Source organism: Zeus faber, assembly GCF_960531495.2.
Source record: "Zeus faber genome assembly, chromosome: 14".
Lineage (NCBI taxonomy): Eukaryota > Metazoa > Chordata > Actinopteri > Zeiformes > Zeidae > Zeus > Zeus faber.
This window is the reverse complement of record NC_137200.1, coordinates 16,384,017-16,404,205: the sequence shown is the minus strand read 5'-3', so window position 1 is coordinate 16,404,205 and position 20,189 is coordinate 16,384,017. Positions and strand designations below refer to the sequence as shown.

The following is a 20,189-nucleotide window of genomic DNA, read 5'->3' as shown; positions in this document are numbered from 1 at the left end:
GTGTTTTTGTATCAGTTCAAAATGACTTTCAATCTTTTCCTTCTGGTCATGAATTTCATTATGTTTAACCTCTAAATTTGTACTCAGTTTTTGAATTTCCTGATTTTTCTGCTGTAATATGTCCATCTTCTGACTGATATCATCACGTGTCTTTTCAGAGAACTCTTTTAGTCTTTCTTTCTGGTTTTCAATAGCCTTCATTACCTCATCCTCTCTCATTTTTGTGTCAGACAGATCTTTTTCCATTCTCTTTCTTTCATCCAAAGTTGCTCTTCTCTCTCCATCAATGTCGTTCTTCATTTGTTTGAGTAGCTCTTTTTCCTCACTGATAGCATTCACTGCAGTTTCAAACTCTTCTTTCTTTTTCATGAGATCATTCTTCAGACGTCTTATTTCTTCTTGTTCATGAAACAGACTGTCACGACCAACCTTCAAGTCTTGTGTTAGTGTTTTGGTGTCATTAACTAACAGCTCGTGTTGTCTTTGCTTTTGGACAATTTGACTTATTTCTGCGTCAAGATTGTCCTTTTTCCATTGAACTTTCTGAACCAAATCTTTTGCCTTTTCCTTCTCACTGTTTATCTCTTCTAGAACCTTGTCAACGTCGTCTTGCTTGTTCTCCAACTCAATCTTTGTCATTTCCAGTCTCTCTTTTTCTGCTTTCGCGATATTCTTGTCTCTTTTCAATGTCTCTGTTTCTTTCTGGATTTCAGACCTCATTGTTTCCAGGTCAAGTTTATGTTGGTTGAACGTGTCTTTCTCATTTTTTAGAACTTCCAATTTTGAGGACAATTCTTTCTTGAGATTTTCAAACTGTTGTTTCTCCTCGAGAACTTTCTTTTTCAATTCATCTTTCATGTCCTCGGTTTGTTTGACCATGTCAGACCTCATTGTCATCAGATCTTGTTTGTGTTTTTCTATCAGCTCAAAATGATTTTCAATCTTTTCAGAGAACTCTTTTAGTCTTTCTTTCTGGTTTGCAATAGCCTTCATTACCTCATCCTCTCTCATTTTTGTGTCAGACAGATCTTTTTCCATTCTCTTTCTTTCATCCAAAGTTGCTCTTCTCTCTCCATCAATGTCGTTCTTCATTTGTTTGAGTAGCTCTTTTTCCTCACTGATAGCATTCACTGCAGTTTCAAACTCTTCTTTCTTTTTCATGAGATCATTCTTCAGACGTCTTATTTCTTCTTGTTCATGAAACAGACTGTCACGACCAACCTTCAAGTCTTGTGTGAGGGTTTTGGTGTCATTAACTAACAGCTCGTGTTGTTTTTGCTTTTGGACAATTTTACTTATTTCTGCGTCAAGATTGTCCTTTTTCCATTGAACTTTCTGAACCAAATCTTTTGCCTTTTCCTGCTCACTGTTTATCTCTTCTAGAACCTTGTCAACGTCGTCTTGCTTGTTCTCCAACTCAATCTTTGTCATTTCCAGCCTCTCTTTTTCTGCTTTCACGATATTCTTGTCTCTTTTCAATGTCTCTGTTTCTATCTGGATTTCAGACCTCATTGTTTCCAGGTCAAGTTTATGTTGGTTGAACGTGTCTTTCTCATTTTTAAGAACTTCCAATTCTGAGGACAATTCTTTCTTGAGATTTTCAAAATCTTGTTTCTCCTCGAGAACTTTCTTTTTCAATTCATCTTTCATGTCCTCGGTTTGTTTGACCATGTCAGACCTCATTGTCATCAGATCTTGTTTGTGTTTTTGTATCAGTTCAAAATGACTTTCAATCTTTTCCTTCTGGTCATGAATTTCATTATGTTTAACCTCTAAATTTGTACTCAGTTTTTGAATTTCCTGATTTTTCTGCTGTAATATGTCCATCTTCTGACTGATATCATCACGTGTCTTTTCAGAGAACTCTTTTAGTCTTTCTTTCTGGTTTTCAATAGCCTTCATTACCTCATCCTCTCTCATTTTTGTGTCAGACAGATCTTTTTCCATTCTCTTTCTTTCATCCAAAGTTGCTCTTCTCTCTCCATCAATGTCGTTCTTCATTTGTTTGAGTAGCTCTTTTTCCTCACTGATAGCATTCACTGCAGTTTCAAACTCTTCTTTCTTTTTCATGAGATCATTCTTCAGACGTCTTATTTCTTCTTGTTCATGAAACAGACTGTCACGACCAACCTTCAAGTCTTGTGTTAGTGTTTTGGTGTCATTAACTAACAGCTCGTGTTGTCTTTGCTTTTGGACAATTTTACTTATTTCTGCGTCAAGATTGTCCTTTTTCCATTGAACTTTCTGAACCAAATCTTTTGCCTTTTCCTTCTCACTGTTTATCTCTTCTAGAACCTTGTCAACGTCGTCTTGCTTGTTCTCCAACTCAATCTTTGTCATTTCCAGTCTCTCTTTTTCTGCTTTCGCGATATTCTTGTCTCTTTTCAATGTCTCTGTTTCTTTCTGGATTTCAGACCTCATTGTTTCCAGGTCAAGTTTATGTTGGTTGAACGTGTCTTTCTCATTTTTTAGAACTTCCAATTTTGAGGACAATTCTTTCTTGAGATTTTCAAACTGTTGTTTCTCCTCGAGAACTTTCTTTTTCAATTCATCTTTCATGTCCTCGGTTTGTTTGACCATGTCAGACCTCATTGTCATCAGATCTTGTTTGTGTTTTTCTATCAGTTCAAAATGATTTTCAATCTTTTCAGAGAACTCTTTTAGTCTTTCTTTCTGGTTTTCAATAGCCTTCATTACCTCATCCTCTCTCATTTTTGTGTCAGACAGATCTTTTTCCATTCTCTTTCTTTCATCCAAAGTTGCTCTTCTCTCTCCATCAATGTCGTTCTTCATTTGCTTGAGTAGCTCTTTTTCCTCACTGATAGCATTCACTGCAGTTTCAAACTCTTCTTTCTTTTTCATGAGATCATTCTTCAGACGTCTTATTTCTTCTTGTTCATGAAACAGACTGTCACGACCAACCTTCAAGTCTTGTGTTAGTGTTTTGGTGTCATTAACTAACAGCTCGTGTTGTCTTTGCTTTTGGACAATTTTACTTATTTCTGCGTCAAGATTGTCCTTTTTCCATTGAACTTTCTGAACCAAATCTTTTGCCTTTTCCTTCTCACTGTTTATCTCTTCTAGAACCTTGTCAACGTCGTCTTGCTTGTTCTCCAACTCAATCTTTGTCATTTCCAGTCTCTCTTTTTCTGCTTTCGCGATATTCTTGTCTCTTTTCAATGTCTCTGTTTCTTTCTGGATTTCAGACCTCATTGTTTCCAGGTCAAGTTTATGTTGGTTGAACGTGTCTTTCTCATTTTTTAGAACTTCCAATTTTGAGGACAATTCTTTCTTGAGATTTTCAAACTGTTGTTTCTCCTCGAGAACTTTCTTTTTCAATTCATCTTTCATGTCCTCGGTTTGTTTGACCATGTCAGACCTCATTGTCATCAGATCTTGTTTGTGTTTTTCTATCAGTTCAAAATGATTTTCAATCTTTTCAGAGAACTCTTTTAGTCTTTCTTTCTGGTTTTCAATAGCCTTCATTACCTCATCCTCTCTCATTTTTGTGTCAGACAGATCTTTTTCCATTCTCTTTCTTTCATCCAAAGTTGCTCTTCTCTCTCCATCAATGTCGTTCTTCATTTGCTTGAGTAGCTCTTTTTCCTCACTGATAGCATTCACTGCAGTTTCAAACTCTTCTTTCTTTTTCATGAGATCATTCTTCAGACGTCTTATTTCTTCTTGTTCATGAAACAGACTGTCACGACCAACCTTCAAGTCTTGTGTTAGTGTTTTGGTGTCATTAACTAACAGCTCGTGTTGTCTTTGCTTTTGGACAATTTGACTTATTTCTGCGTCAAGATTGTCCTTTTTCCATTGAACTTTCTGAACCAAATCTTTTGCCTTTTCCTTCTCACTGTTTATCTCTTCTAGAACCTTGTCAACGTCGTCTTGCTTGTTCTCCAACTCAATCTTTGTCATTTCCAGTCTCTCTTTTTCTGCTTTCACGATATTCTTGTCTCTTTTCAATGTCTCTGTTTCTTTCTGGATTTCAGACCTCATTGTTTCCAGGTCAAGTTTATGTTGGTAGAAAGTGTCTTTCTCATTTTCCAGGACTTCCAATTTTGAGGACAAGTCTTTCTTGAGATTTTCAAAATCTTGTTTCTCCTCGAGAACTTTCTTTTTTAATTCAACTTTCATGTCCACGGTTTGTTTGACCATGTCAGACCTCATTGTCATCAGATCTTGTTTGTGTTTTTGTATCAGTTCAAAATGACTTTCAATCTTTTCCTTCTGGTCATGAATTTCTTTATGTTTAACCTCTAAATTTGTACTCAGTTTTTGAAATTCCTGATTTCTCTGCTGTAATATGTCCATCTTCTTACTGATATCGTCACGTGTCTTTTCAGAGAATTCCTTTAGTCTTTCTTTCTGGTTTTCAATAACCTTCATTACCTCATCCTCTCTCATTTTTGTGTCAGACAGATCTTTTTCTATTCTATATCTTTCGTCCACAATTGCTCTTCTCTCTCCATCAATGTCATTCTTCATTTGTTTGAGTAGCTCTTTTTCCTCACTGATAGCATTCACTGCAGTTTCAAACTCTTCTTTCTTTTTCATGAGATCATTCTTCAGACGTCTTATTTCTTCTTGTTCATGAAACAGACTGTCACGACCAACCTTCAAGTCTTGTGTTAGTGTTTTGGTGTCATTAAATAACAGCTCGTGTTGTCTTTGCTTTTGGACAATTTTACTTATTTCTGCGTCAAGATTGTCCTTTTTCCATTGAACTTTCTGGACCAAATCTTTTGCCTTTTCCTTCTCACTGTTTATCTCTTCTAGAACCTTGTCAACGTCGTCTTGCTTGTTCTCCAACTCAATCTTTGTCATTTCCAGTCTCTCTTTTTCTGCTTTCACGATATTCTTGTCTCTTTTCAATGTCTCTGTTTCTTTCTGGATTTCAGACCTCATTGTTTCCAGGTCAAGTTTATGTTGGTTGAACGTGTCTTTCTCATTTTTAAGAACTTCCAATTTTGAGGACAATTCTTTCTTGAGATTTTCAAACTGTTGTTTCTCCTCGAGAACTTTCTTTTTCAATTCATCTTTCATGTCCTCGGTTTGTTTGACCATGTCAGACCTCATTGTCATCAGATCTTGTTTGTGTTTTTCTATCAGTTCAAAATGACTTTCAATCTTTTCCTTCTGGTCATGAATTTCTTTATGTTTAACCTCTAAATTTGTACTCAGTTTTTGAATTTCCTGATTTTTCTGCTGTAATATGTCCATCTTCTTACTGATATCATCACGTGTCTTTTCAGAGAACTCTTTTAGTCTTTCTTTCTGGTTTTCAATAGCCTTCATTACCTCATCCTCTCTCATTTTTGTGTCAGACAGATCTTTTTCCATTCTCTTTCTTTCATCCAAAGTTGCTCTTCTCTCTCCATCAATGTCGTTCTTCATTTGCTTGAGTAGCTCTTTTTCCTCACTGATAGCATTCACTGCAGTTTCAAACTCTTCTTTCTTTTTCATGAGATCATTCTTCAGACGTCTTATTTCTTCTTGTTCATGAAACAGACTGTCACGACCAACCTTCAAGTCTTGTGTTAGTGTTTTGGTGTCATTAACTAACAGCTCGTGTTGTCTTTGCTTTTGGACAATTTGACTTATTTCTGCGTCAAGATTGTCCTTTTTCCATTGAACTTTCTGAACCAAATCTTTTGCCTTTTCCTTCTCACTGTTTATCTCTTCTAGAACCTTGTCAACGTCGTCTTGCTTGTTCTCCAACTCAATCTTTGTCATTTCCAGTCTCTCTTTTTCTGCTTTCACGATATTCTTGTCTCTTTTCAATGTCTCTGTTTCTTTCTGGATTTCAGACCTCATTGTTTCCAGGTCAAGTTTATGTTGGTAGAAAGTGTCTTTCTCATTTTCCAGGACTTCCAATTTTGAGGACAAGTCTTTCTTGAGATTTTCAAAATCTTGTTTCTCCTCGAGAACTTTCTTTTTTAATTCAACTTTCATGTCCACGGTTTGTTTGACCATGTCAGACCTCATTGTCATCAGATCTTGTTTGTGTTTTTGTATCAGTTCAAAATGACTTTCAATCTTTTCCTTCTGGTCATGAATTTCTTTATGTTTAACCTCTAAATTTGTACTCAGTTTTTGAAATTCCTGATTTCTCTGCTGTAATATGTCCATCTTCTTACTGATATCGTCACGTGTCTTTTCAGAGAATTCCTTTAGTCTTTCTTTCTGGTTTTCAATAGCCTTCATTACCTCATCCTCTCTCATTTTTGTGTCAGACAGATCTTTTTCTATTCTATATCTTTCGTCCACAATTGCTCTTCTCTCTCCATCAATGTCATTCTTCATTTGTTTGAGTAGCTCTTTTTCCTCACTGATAGCATTCACTGCAGTTTCAAACTCTTCTTTCTTTTTCATGAGATCATTCTTCAGACGTCTTATTTCTTCTTGTTCATGAAACAGACTGTCACGACCAACCTTCAAGTCTTGTGTTAGTGTTTTGGTGTCATTAACTAACAGCTCGTGTTGTCTTTGCTTTTGGACAATTTTACTTATTTCTGCGTCAAGATTGTCCTTTTTCCATTGAACTTTCTGGACCAAATCTTTTGCCTTTTCCTTCTCACTGTTTATCTCTTCTAGAACCTTGTCAACGTCGTCTTGCTTGTTCTCCAACTCAATCTTTGTCATTTCCAGTCTCTCTTTTTCTGCTTTCACGATATTCTTGTCTCTTTTCAATGTCTCTGTTTCTTTCTGGATTTCAGACCTCATTGTTTCCAGGTCAAGTTTATGTTGGTTGAACGTGTCTTTCTCATTTTTAAGAACTTCCAATTTTGAGGACAATTCTTTCTTGAGATTTTCAAACTGTTGTTTCTCCTCGAGAACTTTCTTTTTCAATTCATCTTTCATGTCCTCGGTTTGTTTGACCATGTCAGACCTCATTGTCATCAGATCTTGTTTGTGTTTTTCTATCAGTTCAAAATGACTTTCAATCTTTTCCTTCTGGTCATGAATTTCTTTATGTTTAACCTCTAAATTTGTACTCAGTTTTTGAAATTCCTGATTTTTCTGCTGTAATATGTCCATCTTCTTACTGATATCATCACGTGTCTTTTCAGAGAACTCTTTTAGTCTTTCTTTCTGGTTTTCAATAGCCTTCATTACCTCATCCTCTCTCATTTTTGTGTCAGACAGATCTTTTTCCATTCTCTTTCTTTCATCCAAAGTTGCTCTTCTCTCTCCATCAATGTCGTTCTTCATTTGTTTGAGTAGCTCTTTTTCCTCACTGATAGCATTCACTGCAGTTTCAAACTCTTCTTTCTTTTTCATGAGATCATTCTTCAGACGTCTTATTTCTTCTTGTTCACTAAACAGACTGTCACGACCAACCTTCAAGTCTTGTGTTAGTGTTTTGGTGTCATTAACTAACAGCTCGTGTTGTCTTTGCTTTTGGACAATTTTACTTATTTCTGCATCAAGATTGTCGTTTTTCCTTTGAACTTTCTGAACCAAATCTTTTGCCTTTTCCTTCTCACTGTTTATCTCTTCTAGAACCTTGTCAACGTCGTCTTGCTTGTTCTCCAACTCAATCGTTTTCAATTCCAGTCTCTCTTTTTCAGCTTTCACAATACTCTTGTCTCTTTTCAATGTCTCTGTTTCTTTCTGGATTTCAGACCTCATTGTCTCGAGATCAAGTTTAGTTTTGTTGAAAGTGTCTTTCTCATTTTCCAGAACTTCCAATTTTGAGGACAATTCTTTCTTGAGATTTTCAAAATCCTGTTTCCCCTCGAGAACTTTCTTTTTCAATTTATCTTTCATGTCCTCGGTTTTTTTGACCATGTCAGACCTCATCGTCATCAGATCTTGTTTGTGTTGTTGTATCAGTTCAAAATGACTTTCAATCTTTTCCTTCTGGTCATGAATTTCATTATGTTTGACCTCTAAATTTGTACTCAGTCTTTGAATTTCCTGATTTCTCTGCTGTAATATGTCCATCTTCTTACTGATATCGTCACGTGTGTTTTCAGAGAACTCTTTTAGTCTTTCTTTCTGGTTTTCAATAGCCTTCATTACCTCATCCTCTCTCATTTTTATGTCAGACAGATCTTTTTCCATTCTGTTTCTTTCATCCACAATTGCTATTCTCTCTCCATCAATGTCATGCTTCATTTGCTTGAGTAGCTCTTTTTCCTCACTGATAGCATTCACTGCAGTTTCAAACTCTTCTTTCTTTTTCATGAGATTATTCTTCAGACACGTTATTTCCTCTTGTTCACTAAACAGACTGTCACGACCAACCTTCAAGTCTTGTGTTAGTGTCTTGGTGTCATTAACTAACAATTCGTGTTGTCTTTGCTTTTGGACAATTTTACTTTTTTCTGCGTCAAGATTGTCCTTTTTCCTTTGAACATTCTGAACCAAATCTTTTGCCTTTTCCTTCTCACTGTTTATCTCTTCTAGAACCTTGTCAACGTCGTCTTGCTTGTTCTCCAACTCAATCGTTTTCAATTCCAGTCTCTCTTTTTGAGCTTTCACAATACTCTTGTCTCTTTTCAATGTCTCTGTTTCTTTCTGGATTTCAGACCTCATTGTCTCGAGATCATGTTTAGTTTTGTTGAAAGTGTCTTTCTCATTTTCCAGAATTTCCAATTTTGAGGACAATTCCTTCTTGAGATTTTCAAAATCTTGTTTCTCCTTGAGAACTTTCTTTTTCAATTCATCTTTCATGTCCTCGGTTTGTTTGACCATGTCAGACCTCATTGTCATCAGATCTTGTTTGTGTTTTTGTATCAGTTCAAAATGACTTTCAATCTTTTCCTTCTGGTCATGAATTTCATTCTGTTTGACCTCTAAATTTGTACTCAGCTTTTGAATTTCCTGTTTTCTCTGCTGTAATATATCCATCTTCTTACTGATATCATCACGTGTCTTTTCAGAGAACTCTTTTAGTCTTTCGTTCTGGTTTTCAATAGCCTTCATTACCTCATCCTCTCTCATTTTTGTCTCAGACAGATCTTTTTCCATTCTCTTTCTTTCATCCAAAGTTGCTCTTCTCTCTCCATCAATGTCGTTCTTCATTTGTTTGAGTAGCTCTTTTTCCTCACTGATAGCATTCACTGCAGTTTCAAACTCTTCTTTCTTTTTCATGAGATCATTCTTCAGACGTCTTATTTCTTCTTGTTCATGAAACAGACTGTCACGACCAACCTTCAAGTCTTGTGTTAGTGTTTTGGTGTCATTAACTAACAGCTCGTGTTGTCTTTGCTTTTGGACAATTTTACTTATTTCTGCATCAAGATTGTCCTTTTTCCATTGAACATTCTGAACCAAATCTTTTGCCTTTTCCTTCTCACTGTTTATCTGTTCTCGAACCTTTTCAATGTTTTCTTGCTTGTTCTCCAACTCAATATTTGTCATTTCCAGTCTCCATTTTTCTGCTTTCACGATATTCTTGTCTCTTTCCAATGTCTCAGTTTCTTTCTGGATTTCAGACCTCATTGCCTCCAGATCAAGTTTCTCTTTTGTGTCGAATTCATGCTTCTCTTGCATTATCTGGACTTTTAAATGATTCAGATCCCTCCTTTCTCTCTCTATTTCATTTTTCTGTTCATAAAAATGTTCCTTCTTCAATTGAACATCATGTTTCATTTTATTTTTCATGATGTTTATTTGTCTTCCCATGCTATACCTCATTTTGTTCAGGTTTTCTTTTTCTCTAAGTATTAGTTTAAAATATTGATCCAGCTTTACTTTCTGCTTCCCAATTTCATTAGATGTGTGTTGAAGTGTTTGGCTGAGTTTTTGTATATTTTGTATTTTCTGCTCGAAGCTGTCTATCTTGTCTCTGATTTGTTTGCCCTGCTTCTCAACATTTTCTTCATTGTTATGAATAATTACTTCATCCTCTCTCATTTCTATAGTTTTAATTAATTGTACCGTTTTTTCTAGCTTTCTTTTCTTGCTCCCCTTTTCAATGTTCTGAATAAGTGTCATCACTTGTTCTCCTTTTCTTTCTAAACTTTTTGGTCCCACCTTGTCCTCAACTCTGGTTTCTTGTTCTTTAAGTCCAGTTGCTTTGGTTTTATTTGTGTTCTTCTCTCTCTTAACAGCCTCCTCTTTCAGCAACAGTTCAGAGGATCTTTTCACCATTCGTTCTTTTTCCTCGTACAGTATTTTTCGTTCTTCGTTAATTTCCAACTGTACTTGCTCTAACTCTGCTTGCTTTTTCTTCAATTCCTCCATTGCAGTGATCATGGCCTCTTTTTGCTGTTTTATCTTCTTTTTGAGGCTTTCCATTTTGACTCTTTCTTGGGTTATGATGCTTTGCTGTGCAATTACGTATTGCTTCTCTTCCTGAATTTGCCATTTCAGATCTTCTAATTGTTTCTTTCTTAGTTTGTGTTCAGCAACGCTAACATTGATTTCTTCTGATTTATTTTGAATGAGATCAACCATCTTGTTTATGATGTCCACTGTTGTTGAGTCTTTCATTTTGTCTTCACCCTTTTCACTCCCCTTCTTTGGCTCCATTGTCCTCAGCTCTAATTCATCTTTCGTTCCAAGTCCCATCTTTTGCTGTGGCTGCAGTTTTTTCTTTATAACTTCTAACTCATCTCTTTCTCTCAGGGTTCTCTCTAACCTCTGGTCCAGCTCTCTCCTCCTCCTCTTTTCTTCTCTCCGAAGTGCATCCCTTTCCTCTTTCATCTCATACCGCATCCTTTTAACCTCCTGTTCCATTCTCATGCTCTTTCGTGCTGCTTTTTCGTTTTCTTTCTTGTTTGCTTGCAGTTCAGACTTCAGCAATTCCATATCTCTTATTTCTCTTTTTGTCCTCTCAAACTTGTTGTCCAGCTCTTCCCTGCGTAGTTGGATGTCGTCTCTCACGTGACTTAACATTTCCATCTCTGTTTTAGCTTGTTTCATAATTTTTTCCAAGTCAGTCTTCTTAATCTGCAACTCCGATTTTAATGTCTTTATGTTAAGTTTCTCAACATTGTTTTCTGATCTCATCTCTTGTTGTTTTTTCTGTATGTCAGCCTTTATTTTTTCCAGATTATTCATTTCACTTTCACATTGTTCCATGCTGGCTTGGATATTTTCCGTCATTTTTATAAGCTCAGTGACAACTTCATCAATGTGTTCCATCTCTCTACTTTTCGCTTTGATTGTATTGTGTTGAGCAATGGTTTTGTAGATGTTGTCATCAATATCTACATTTTCTCTTTCCTTTTCCTCCACTATTACTCCAAGTCTCAGATCATCCAGATCCATACTTACTCCGTCACCCCTCTTTGCTTCTTGTTCATCCGCATTTGCTTTCAATCCTCCCCAACCTTCTGCTTCTGCGATTGCACTCCCTCTGCCGTTATCATACATAGCTTCTGTCTGTTTCTTTATCGTCTCTTTTTCTTTAATCGTTATCTCAAGTTCTCCAGTTTGTTTTAGGACAAGAGCTGCCTGGTCGTCTAGATTTTTCTTCTCCCTTTTGATTTTCTCCATTTCCTCTTTCAGCTCCTCCTTTTGATGTTGCATCTTTATTTTCATCACCTCTAACTCATCCCTCTCTCTCACGATCCTCTCCAATCTCTGATCCAGCTCTCTCTTTTTCTTTTGTGTGTTTGCTTTGAGTAATTTTTTCTCTCTTTCAATGTGAACCTGCATCATTTCAATCTCCTCCGTTTTCCTCCTTCCCTTCTCAAATATCTGTTCACTCTCTTTCCTCTGCGTTTCCAATTCTGACTTCAGTATTTCCATTTTCCTAATCTCTCTCTTGGTCTCTTGAATCTTGTTATCAAGCTCCTGTGTTTGCACTTTGACGCTTTCCCTCATGCGATTAATTTCATTTTTTTCAGAATTAATTTCTTGTCTTATCCTTGTCATATTCTGATATTTCACATATTCTCTCTCAATCGCAGTTTGTGCTTCCAGCATTTTAAAGCCCAATTTTGGTCTCTGCGTCTCACTTACTTTTTCAAACACTAATGTTTTCTTTCGGACAACCTTTAATTCTGTCGGATATTCATTTTCTTTCTTGATATTTTCAAATGTAGGCTCCATGCCTGCACTTTCTTCACTTTCACATCTTTCTAATTCAGTTTTTTTCTGAGAAATTAAATAACATGCATTTGTAATGATTTGTTTATCTGCCTCAATCTTGCGATTTAGGAACTCCAGCTGTGTCTGTTTTAGTCCACTGTTTTGTATTAAAGTCCCAATTTCTTCAATTTTCTTTCTGGTGTATGCAGCCATGTTCTTCATTTTGTCTTTAACCTTTGCTATTTTCGCCAACTTCTGGTCTACAACTTCCCTTATTTGATGTACTTTTATTTTGAAAATATCCAATTCATCTCTCTCCTTGAGAATTTTCTCTCTCGTCTGGTTCAGCTCTCTCTTCTCTTCCTGTATCTTATTTTTCATCCGTTTAATGTGACTCATTTCTTGTTTCAAATAGACATCATTCTGGTTCATTTCACCATTGAGCTTGTTTAAAACACATTTTATTTGGTTTAACATGTCTAGAATCGATCTGTGAATTTTTCTGTTCCCTTCCTCATCTTCATTTCCTCCCTTATTAATCTGTTTCATTATTTCTTCTATTCCATCAATGTTTTGAATAAGTGTTTGTATTGCAACATTAGGTAATTGTGTTTGTTCGACACTTTCAAAGGACTCTTCTTCCTTCTGTGATTGTTCACTTCTTTTTTCAGTTTTATGCTTCTCTTTAAGCTCTTCCCTAATTTGTTTGATTTCCTCCAAAGTACACATTGGACTTATTTCTTCTGCACCCTTTATCCTTGTCTCATTTCCCTTTGCTGTCCTCGGAATATCACTCTCAAATTGTGCATGCTCGGGAACTTCCTTGGGCTTTACCTCATCAATCATTGCTTTGGTTATGTTGTTTGAAAGGAATTCACTTTCCATGCGTAATTCATATTTAATGATCTCTTCCCCATCGCTTCCAGAAGGCTCAGTGAGTCTCAGCAACTCATTTGTTTGTTCTTCATTACCCTTCCTCTCTTGTCTCTTGAGGTCATTTATATCCATCACCAGTCTTTTCATCTCTTGATGTTTTTGCATCCAGATGTCCATAGCCCTCCTCATTTGCTCTTTTATCACCCCTTCTTCCTCCTTGAGTTCCGAGATCTGACTTTCTCTTACAATTATCTCTCTTTCTATATTTTCCTGGTTGCTATCTTTTGAGGTTTCTTCATAATTTTCTGTCTTCTGCTCTAACCAAATATTTTGTTTTTCCTCAATGTTCACCCTTGAAAATTGAAATTCCTCTCTTTCGTTTTGCATTGGTAAATAAGCATGGGCCTGTCTTTTGATCTGTTCACTCTGTTGACTGACTTCAAGTTCAGTTTGTGTTGCGTTTTCTTTTGTGCTTGTTGTAGTTGAAGTAGCTTGCTGTAAACAAGTTTTATATTTAGTAGTTTCATCTTCCATTTTGACAAATGGAGTTTTAGATACCTCATCATGAAGGTTGCAATCATCTTTCTCGTTTTGTGGTGGTGTGGCTTCACTTACTGACATATCCATTTTGATTGTAGTTTCCTCCAATTTCCATCGACTGAGTTCAGCTTTCATGGAATTCAGTTCATCCTTTCAATGTAAAAATATTTGTCTTATTATGTGCACAGCAACATGCAGATTTCTTATTTTCATAAAATAACCAATATTTAATTGATCTGACTATGTATGAATCCCTGTTTAAAGGAAGGTTCAATTAAATCAGGTTTTCAACAAGTGCCTTAGCAAGATAAAGGAAAACCACAATGGAATGGTGATAGAATAGAATAATATGCTTTCATTATAATATTTGCTGTAATTTGAATACAGTCAAAAAAACATCTGAAATGTGAGGGCATTGCATAACAGCTGATTAAAAACACGCTAAATAGTGTCTAAAAAATTGTCTATTTGATCTAAAAAAATATAAGAAATGCTTGACTTACCACATGTACTCTTACTTCTCCGTTATCCTCCTCTATCTTCTCTTCGGCCCTTTGCAGGTTCTCGCTGCCAGCTTTCATCTGATCATCTATGAGAATGTTATACCTTGCCTCTTCAGTCTTTTGTTCCAACAGCTCCTTCTGACGCTTTATTTTTATCTGCATGATCTCTAATTCATCCCTCTCCCGCCTGACCTTCTCTATCTTCTGGTCGAGCTCCCTTCTCTCTTTCTGTGCTCTTTTATTCAGCCATTTAATTTGGCCCTTAGCCTCTTCAAAGTCCTCTCCACTTTGCTTGGCCTCTTCTTTCACCATTTTCAGCACATCTCGGATTTCTTCAAGTTCAAGAACCAGTCTGTGAATTTCAACATTTACTTTGTTTCTGCCACCTTCCACTGTATCTTCCATGCCTTGTCGCAAGTCCTCTCTTTGTCCCATCTCTTGTTTAGCTTTCTCTACTGCTTCATTCATCTTGTCAATCTCATGCTTTTTTCTCCTGGTGAGTTGTGCTGTCTTCTTCAGGTTCTTTTTCTTGATTTCAATCTCAGCATTCAACACTTCCATTTCTTTTATCGCTTTCCTTGTCTGTTGTAACTTGTCATCAAGCTCAAGTTTTTGTTTTTCAATCATCTCCCTTGTGCGGTTTAGTTCATCGATCTCCGCTCTTGCTGGCTGCCTGTCTCTCGCTGTTTTGTCTCTCTGTGACTGTGTCCCAATTTGAATTTGTTCTACTGCATCCCACTCAAATTTGGATTCTCTCACATTGTTTCTGATGTCTTCTGTTGGACTATGAACACGATCCCTACTTTCTTGATACTTGTCTGTCTTCTCTAGGTTTGGCTCTATCCAAGTGGGTCCTTGTCGCTGTGTTTCTGGTTTTGTGTCTTCCAGGCGACCAGCCTCTGTCTGTATTTCTTCCATCTTGTTATGGAACTCCTGTCTTTCTCCCGCCGCCCTCTCTTCCTGTCCATACCTTTCCAACTCATCCCAGACTCTCTCTATCTCAGCCTTAGCTCTGTTCAGTTGGCTCTTCATCTGTTCATAGGCAGCATCAACCTTGTCCGTCGCAGTCTCTGCGTTATCTTTCTCGTCTTCCTCTCTCAGCCTCTTGAGTTCCATGTCTTCCACCTGTTCCTTCTCAAGTGTTGCTTCCTGCCCACCGAGGTCAGTCGTCTCCTTATTTTTCTGTGTCTCAACTCCAACACTTAAAAGTTCTCCGTGTGTCTCTGTGAGGGCCTCTGCTTTCTGTCGATCCGTTTTGAGTGAACACTCCTCCATCCTTCTTATCCCTCTGTTTAATTTATGTTTAACCAACTTAACTTGTTCTTTTCGTCTTGCGATTTCATCCCTGCCACTCTCCAGCTGCTGTTTGACATCAGCAAGAAATCTTTCCATTTGTCCTTCCACTTGTTTTGCTTCACTTAATCGTTTCTTGTTTTCCTCAATATGACTTTGGATGTTAGTCATCATCTCTTCAAATCCTTCTGGCTCTGGTTTCTTCTGCGTGTTGTGCTCTGTACATTTTCTCAGTCTCTCATCTGTGATCATCATTTCTAATTTTTGTCGCTCGTTGATGACCTCCGCACACCTCCTGTTCAGAAGGTCGCGCTCCGTTTGTATGCCAACCCAGATTTGTTGAATTTGCTCTTTTTCTTTATTGACCTCTTCTTTAGTATTTTGTATTTTTTCAATGGCATGGTCGAGTTCTAATTTCAAACCCTTTATGTATACATTCTGCTTATTTTTTTCTGCTTTCAATTTGCTAATGTCTTCTTGTTGTTGCACTATTTTTGCCCTCATCAGTACAATTTCTCTTCTCTCCATCTTTGCCCCCTCCACAAATCGTTCCATGTCTTCTATTGCCTGAATTGTTTTTTGCCTTCTTTCTTTTAGATTCGGAACTTGTAGCCTTTTGTCTTCTAATTGTTGGTAATCATCCACGCACCAATTGTGTTCCGTTTGTGCCATCTTGCTGTTTTGTTGGTTCTTCTCTTCAGGTGGAGGGAATCAACAACTTGTTAATAAATATATTAGTTGGATCGGGTTTTACACTATGCTTTACAAGAAGATAATGAATGCAGTAACATTTATTTTTAAAGGCATCAATGGAAGGTATGACTATAAAGGTGTGCGGTTTGACGGTGGTGTCGCTAGAACATGAAAAGTTCTGTCACTCTCCCCTTTAAAGTCCTGTTAAAGTCAGGAGCAAGAATTTTACTGATTTATTTCCATTTATCATTGGTTGTAATAATACAACCTTGGAGTGAGGGCAGAGGTGAGTGGAGTACCCAAAAAGTAAAAAGTACTGTTCCATCGAGTGGAATCAAAATAAGAGTAGAGTAGCTCTCCAAATAGCACAAATGATCTTCATGAATTTACACAAAGCTTTAAATGAGCCAATACATTTAGTTGTTTAAGCCATAAATCTATTTCTGAAATTAATATTAACTACAGTTCATTGCTAACCCTGAAGTTTATAGATTAAAGGGCCAGTCCTCATTAAAAATGTGGCACCTGTTTGATTACTCATCTGCTGGGGAAAAAAAGGTATAGTTTGCACTTTATACTTTATTATAGGCTATATTTTATTATATGCTCAGATCATTGTATATGCCAAGTACTTTTACTTTTAAACACTTTTAATAGCAAGTACTTATGCACTTCAGTGGAAATGTCAATGTGGTATTTTCACTTTTAGGACTGTAATTTTGCGTCAGGGTATTTTGTAGTTCTACCAACATTTCTTTGTTAGACTAGAACAACTACTAGGAATAAGTACTCAGACCTTTTTCTTAAGTGGTCTTAAGGTCTTAATTTTCACCCAAAAAATAATATAAAACTTACTTAAATCACCTATAAGGTCAGTTTATGTCATTTTCAGTATCAAATAGAAGAACTTTGCCGTGTGTCCCTTCCTCCACAACATGACACAGTGCCTCATTCCATTTTTTGGATTGTGAGCCTCACTGACCATTCCTCCAGGAAAGTGTCCACAAAGAAAAATCTCACAAGTTTTTTGATTTTTTTTCCTTTTTTCTTTTATTGAATTAAATATATTATAATTGGCTCATATAATTCAGTTGTAAATGCAAAGATCTAAATGTGGTCATGTGACCAACTATATTTCCAAACAAGTCTAGAAGTCTATGAAGTCCTCTTCATATACACCCCCTATCAATCATTGAAAACTTTTCCCATCAACATAGTATAGTAATATATTTTATTGTAACTTATTAAACCTAACAGATAAAATGTGTGTTTTACCTAACATGTTAGAACTGTGTTCTCAATATGTTATTATTATTATTATTATTATTATTATTATTATTATTATTATTATTATTATTATTTGCAGACGACACCACCAACCTAGGTCTTATCTCCAACAACGATGACGATTAGTCCTCTTACAGAGAAGAGGTCAGCGTCTTGGCAACATGGTGCCAGGATAACAACCTCTCTCTCAACGTCTGCAAGACGAAAGAGATGATTGTGGACTTCAGGAAACGACGTCCACATCATTGGTTGCCACCTCCCCTCCGTGCACGGCATCTACCGCACATGATGCCTTAGGAAAGCACGGAAATTCACAAAGGACTACAGCCACCCAGGCTACAGTCTGTTCACGCTGCTGCCGTCTGGTAAACGTTACCGGAGCATCCGGGCACGGACTACCAGACTCACAAACACTTTTTACCCTCAGGCCATCAGGCTTCTCAACCTTCAACATCTGTAGTCACCTATGTAAATGAAATGTACATCACCACAACTACATGTATTGTACATATCCACCGGCACTCCTTCACTTTATATTTGTATCTATATCTTGTGCAATAGACCTATTTCTGTTGGCTGCTACAATATTCCAATTTTTATTTTCCCTTTTGGGATTATTTTCTTATTTTAATTTTATGTACATACACTGCGACCTCTTGCCTGTATTTGTAACATCGACTTTTACTTTTTTATATTCGACTCTTATTTTATTTAAAAAAATATATTTTCTCCTTATATTTGCCTTTTTATTTTATCTTGTTATGCCCACTATGCAGTTGTTGCCTGTCATGCCCCAAGAATTTCACTGTACCGAATGACCCTGTGTTGTACTGTACACTTGACAAATAAAACACTTTGAACTTTGAATTATTATTATTATTATTATTATTATTATTACTACAGTATAAAACAGTATACATAGTATAGGCCTACTATAGTATTATTTATTTACCGTAAAATGGTTGTTCAGTCATGTTCTTGAATTGCAGGGATTGTTTTTTCTTCAATACATGATCATTCTGAAAAGAGTATATGATTTCAAAAAATTGACAATTAAATTATACAAAGAAATCTGTGAAGAGTCTGCTTTCTATGTTCTACAAAAATATATTCAAAAAATTGTTTTTTCTGTGTTGCTGAATTGATGAACGATAAAAGTTTACGCAATACATTTTGGCAGGTTTTTCAAATGTTGCGTTATCTTACCTTTGCCTCCTTTTATTCTGAAAGTGGGTTTAATGGTACACACATATAAGTAAATGTTGTTAATCCATGGCCTTCATCTGAGCACTTTTTTGGTGATCTTCGGTACACCGCCTAGTTCAGCAAATATGGGTAAAATTGACAATATCATCCCCAAAACACTGTGTTATCTCTTTACACCACACTTTAAGTGCTACGCCTTGCTTCGCTTCCAAAGAGACATGTCAACCAATCAGCTGAAAAATGCTTGGATTGGCATTTACGTAGGAGGAGTAAACATTGCTTGCCACTTGTTTTACTGTGAGCCTGACCCTCTATGATAAGGGCGTGGTTCAAGTCTGGCTTGGTGCCCTGGACCTTGTACAGCACTCTTGTGTGCAAGTGTTCGATAATCATCACATGAATGCACACATGAACTCACAACTTTATGTGACACACACAGAAGCGTGCACACAATTTGGTGAGATGTGCATTGGTTCACAGCGAAGCACTGACACTTAACGTGACATACACGTGTGTGTGTGTGTGTGTGTGTGGGTGTGTGTGTGTGTGTGTGTGTGTCTACCAAAACACTGTTAAATGGAGTAAATTTCTTGTTTATTTGGTTTATCTTAACAGCTATTTTCCTGTATTCTAAATGTCTGACTTATTTTACAGTTGAGAAGGTATTGTTCAAAAATCAGTTGATTCTTAAAAAAAGAAAGAAAAACATTTTTCTGAACTATATAAATAAATAAACCCCCCCCTAAACTTGGACGTTGTGAAAAAGTCCTACCCTATACATCCTGTTGGGGGCAATGACACTCAACTTATTTAAGAAAATAACTACATACATACATGCACGTATTTATGGTTGTATGAAAAAGAACAAAAAAAAAAAAAGCATCAATTAATACTTACTACTTAATACTTACAATTAATACTTCTCATTAATTTTGTTTTTCAGTAATGCCCAGAACGTTATCCATCATCAGCCCAAAGTGCTGAGGAAACTTGCCTGGACAGAACCTAATGAAATGCTTGTTATACCTAAACTTAAAGATTAATACTTAGTTATCACAAAAATATTAATCACCACCACCATCATATTTTATCCAAAATGGCTGAAATGCGTTTTAGGAAACATTCACTTATAAAGCTTGCATATATTCAAATAAAATACTATTTAAATAGATGACACTAACTTGTTTTGGTGTCTAATTATAGGTATTAATAGACTCCAAAGACATTGCATGGTTCTCGATATATTTTTGTTCAGGGTTTGTCCACACAGGGCACCGACAAAATGTTTCCAATACAAGAATGATAACGAGTCCATAAACCCAAAATAAAAAGAATAAAAAGTCAAAATCAAAATAAAAGAAATATTGTCAATGTGCAATAAACCCCCCAAATTAACAACAACATGATGGTCATGGCAACATACAATAAGCAATTAACAATAAACCTCTATTTATGTGTGGGGGTTGCAACGCTGCATGCTGCTGTACATATGTCACATCCGGCAGACCCTGGCTGATCTGTTTCCATCACCACAGCGGGTTGCCAGGTTCGCGGATTTCACACCGATTGGAGCGCTTGGGAAAGCCCATTTGCGGGTCGGCTGACGCCGGGTGCGCTTGTTTTGCAGTTCGCCTCGCTCCCTGGAAATGAAACAATTAATCACCGTAATCACAGCATCATACTCAGCCCCTCCCAACAGAGTGGCCTCTTCAAATGCGGCTGCAGTAATGTTTAATAAAAAGTATATATGATATAATAGAGAACAATAAAATGGCCTAGTTTTCCTTAAAAAAA

At 36.6% G+C, this 20,189-nt stretch overlaps 1 protein-coding gene across 1 annotated transcript in view; it reads right to left on the bottom strand.

The window, feature by feature from the left end:
* The window catches only part of LOC307239872 (uncharacterized protein), a gene marked incomplete at both ends in the record, with an annotated part of 38,135 nt that extends 23,658 nt beyond the window's left edge, over positions 1-14,477 (bottom strand). Inside the window, 2 exons of the mRNA XM_080013451.1 lie at positions 9,785-13,089; positions 13,932-14,477. Of these exons, the coding sequence (XP_079869577.1) occupies positions 9,785-13,089; positions 13,932-14,477 (3,851 nt within the window). The remainder of the gene's footprint in view (positions 1-9,784; positions 13,090-13,931) is intronic.
* Between the last annotated feature and the right edge of the window lie 5,712 nt (positions 14,478-20,189).